This window comes from Pygoscelis adeliae, unplaced genomic scaffold (genome assembly GCF_000699105.1).
Source record: "Pygoscelis adeliae isolate BGI_AS28 unplaced genomic scaffold, ASM69910v1 Scaffold48, whole genome shotgun sequence".
In the NCBI taxonomy this organism is placed as follows: Eukaryota; Metazoa; Chordata; class Aves; order Sphenisciformes; family Spheniscidae; genus Pygoscelis; species Pygoscelis adeliae.
In genome coordinates, this window is record NW_008825618.1 from 2,396,681 (window position 1) to 2,400,363 (window position 3,683).

The window sequence follows — 3,683 nt, forward strand, 5'->3', positions numbered from 1 at the left end:
AATGGCTCAACTGATCATTAATTGGTGTTAGGAAATGTGCAACACATGCTGTACTACTATAATGAAATGCTTAAAAGAAACACAATTACCTTAACTGATAACAACACAGACTGGGCCAGAACAAGTACAGCAATAGTTCTCTTAAAAAATGGATGCTGAGTTATATCATACATCTTAGCTCTAAAGCCATCGTTATCTGAAAAAGAAAGAGTTCGAGGAGGAGAGTTAAAACACACAGTGGTGTTTTCCCCCTATTTCTTGACATATTTTCCATGTTCATTAGTGGCAAAACAATCCTCTACCAGTTTCAAAATACATTTCTAATTTTCTGCTACAATTTTCCATATCAAATAGGGCTTCTGAACATATAATTTCAAATACTGATCACTACCGTTGCATGAAGGCTTTGGTAGTGGTAGGGCAAGTGCATCATTCAACTGCTGTCAGGTTAATACATACCATTCATATCATTAACAGCCAACTGCAAATATATTTAATTTAGAAATTCATTTTTTCATTAAGGCTTATCCTAAAATCATCGAAGCACAACATTTTTTGGGTTGATTTTAATAGCCTTATGCAGAGATCTGTAGTCGGAGCCTGTTTCCACATTAACTTATGCACAACCTCCTAGTGGCCTCACGATTACAATTTTAATTTGAATCGCAGACTCCTGGGGAATTATGAACACTAGGGCTCAACATGAATAAAATCAAAATATCTTTGATACCCGGCCGAGGTGGGAGATGAAGAGGTTGTGCTATCTTCAGTCTGCTTTTCAGATCTTCCCATCGTCTCTGATCTACAGTCAGTAAAGCTGTCCCCTTAATAAACAAAGAGAAGCGTATAAAACTTTTGTCATATAAAAGCTAGAACATTTAATGCTGTAAACATGAAAACAACATTCTCTTTGGTGCCTGAAATAAAGTTACATATGCAACTCTCCTTAAATAACACACTGTTTGGGTAAAGGAGTCAAAGTATCAGCCGGTACTCAAGAGGATTTCTGGACGCATTAGCTGAGAGTTTCTGGGACTCAACTCAGCAGGCACAGTTGTTGCTCTTTGTAGCAGCAGCCCAGTGCGGACACTGAAACACTGCAGGAGGTCTTCCATTTGACTGAACATCATTTGCCAGGAAGCACTGTTTTAAAGAGTGGTTGATTTTGTCCGGACTTTGCTGCAGGAAATCCTGCGGCTCGTCAGTGCCGCTACAGTTTCTTGGGGAACGAGCCCTCTAGGAGACCGCTGCTGCTCTCCACAGCTCTTCTGCTTGGGGTGTAATTGAACTAAAATAATAGTATGCTATGAATCTACAAGAGCTCTCCACAAAGGAAGCACAAGGACAGGTGGAGATACACCCTTAGGGTGGGTGGTGGTAGATGGTAATGTGTGTAAGTGTTTTCATAACATAGGAAGAAACAAGCAAACCTCAAACAGAATTCAATGTTATTTAAAATGACCTTCAAAACTAAATGAGGCCCTCATTACTTGAGAGAACTGTAAAATCTCATGGAAGGAGTCCGGAGTTACAAAAACAAGTGAGACCTTTTCAAGGTAAATGTCACAAGCCTGTCTCCCAGACACGGCTGCTCCCCCAGTCAGCACGGAGCTGCATCTAGCTGGGCGAGGGCTGGTGTGAACTCTGGGGCTTGCCTCGGCATTGGCTGGTGTAGGTGCTGGAACTGCGGCTGGCTGTGTGACTGATAAGGTCAGGAGAGCTCCCTCTCAGTGGACATAATCTCTTTATGGAGCTGCATCCCCAAACGGCACCCTGGAGGAGATGCCTTCCGACATGATGCAGACAAAGCGACAGATGTAAGGATGCCTATTACTTGTGTCAGGCCCAGACCGTACCGCTTAGAAAAGCTTAAATTCAAAGGCAGCTCATCCACCCAAATGAGGGTGTCTGGTTTATATTCTTTGGAGAGCTTTCACTGCAAAGACAAAAGGTGGCAAAAAAAGTGGACCTTCGTAAAATTTAGAAATAGTGATGCCAAGTCACTCTGTTTCTCAGAAACTACCACTTCCACCAGCGGGATCGTTATAAGGGGACCACAGAGCAGAGCCCCACGAGTGGGACTACTGCTGGAGGAGCTGCGTTTGCATTTGGACTTCAGCTCAAAACTGCCAGATAATATTTGAGTCGATCACATCTTCACTGCCAGTCGAACATGTGGCACTTGGGAGCTGTGACAAGTGATGAGTGGGAGTTGTGAAATGGGGTGGTGGTGGAACGCTTTGGGCTGCTGCCCTGTCGCTGGGACAGCTGAGGACCCAGCCCAGAGCCCCCTGTGGTACCTCCCAGTCCAATGTCTCTGGGCCTGCAGGTCTGACAGCTCACATGAAATACTACAGCATATCTGAAAATATTTTGGGTTTTTTTTTTTTTAAATTGTTCATTCCCATGTAAAATAGTTCATTCAGTAATTGTCCAACTCTGACCTGCCTCACCAACTCCTGGCACTACTCTAACCATGTATCAGCCATGAACTTTCTAAAGCCAATATCTACTTAAAACACCAATAGCTTGGCCAGTTTTAAGAAGATGCAGCTTAACCTCACACAGTGTACCGTTTTGCTCTCTTCTTTCTGGACTAATTGCCTTCTGTCTATCTTCATTTTTTTTTTCAGTTCCTGGACATTTCTTGTCTCTACTTGAATATTGATTGGGCTGAGAATTTTTCCCCCACTGCATAATTAACTAACATTTTTATCTTTTCAACTCAAATCTGAAAACATTTTCTATTGCCTATAGTAAATACATAAAAAGTAACAGGTATTCAAGAAAAAAGAGAGAAAAACAAACATTACATGCCACAGCAGCTACCTGAGGTTACTAAGAACCAGCTGAAGAAGCTGAACCAGATGACATTATTCATGAATGATTTATACCGGCTGTATTTTTAGTATCATGTAAATTCTATAGAAATATTGCATGATGTGCCTCTTCAGTGTAATTTACAGGGAACTGTTATTAATGAGTAGCTTTTCTGATGTTCAGACCAATCCTTTCCTTGTATTCAGATATGGAACTGAGGGCCTAGAGCATTCATATCTGAAAAAGTGCCTGTAGTTTGAGGAAAACATACAAGCAGAGAAAACAACCCCAAAATGATAAATGTAAAAATCAGGTAATTTCTGAAAATAATGGGAACCCTAATTCACACCCTACACCTCAGACTTCCACATTCACACTGGCAGCTCATGCAGGGGCAATCTGGGCTAAGATGAATTGTTTATCTCCTGTGATCGCAATCCTTATAAGCTTCGTGTTTACACCTTCCTGTTCCCTCTCATTTTGAACCACAGTGAACATAAACCAACTTTAAATTTCCACATGAGTTTGAGCTGTTCTGTGTCTTCAAAGCTGCATATCTAGGAGGAGGGAATAAAGCATGAATCTGATACACTGTCACATATAAATAAGGGTATTTTTCCCTGGTTCATGTTCATATTTTAAACCTTAAAAATAAAAAACTGGAGAAAGATTTATGCTGATATTGTGGATAAATCATTTCAAAAGTAACCTGTGGGTTGGCTCAGATCACCTTATTCCATAGTCGACAGTTGACTACACAGATGAATAATGAGTTATGAGTTAATGACATCTCACTGATTTGTGAAAGAAATCTCACAAGCTGCCTTTGCAGGAGACAGCCTGACACAGTGAACTTGATCTTG

The 3,683-nt window shown here is 41.2% G+C and overlaps 1 protein-coding gene across 1 annotated transcript in view; it reads right to left on the reverse strand.

The window, feature by feature from the left end:
• NALCN (sodium leak channel, non-selective) overlaps window positions 1–3,683 on the reverse strand; it is a 251,553-nt gene that overhangs the window by 17,076 nt on the left and 230,794 nt on the right. Inside the window, exons 30-31 of the mRNA XM_009333336.1 lie at window positions 731–824; window positions 90–196 (exon numbers count right to left, since the gene is read on the reverse strand). Of these exons, the coding sequence (XP_009331611.1) occupies window positions 90–196; window positions 731–824 (201 nt within the window). The remainder of the gene's footprint in view (window positions 1–89; window positions 197–730; window positions 825–3,683) is intronic.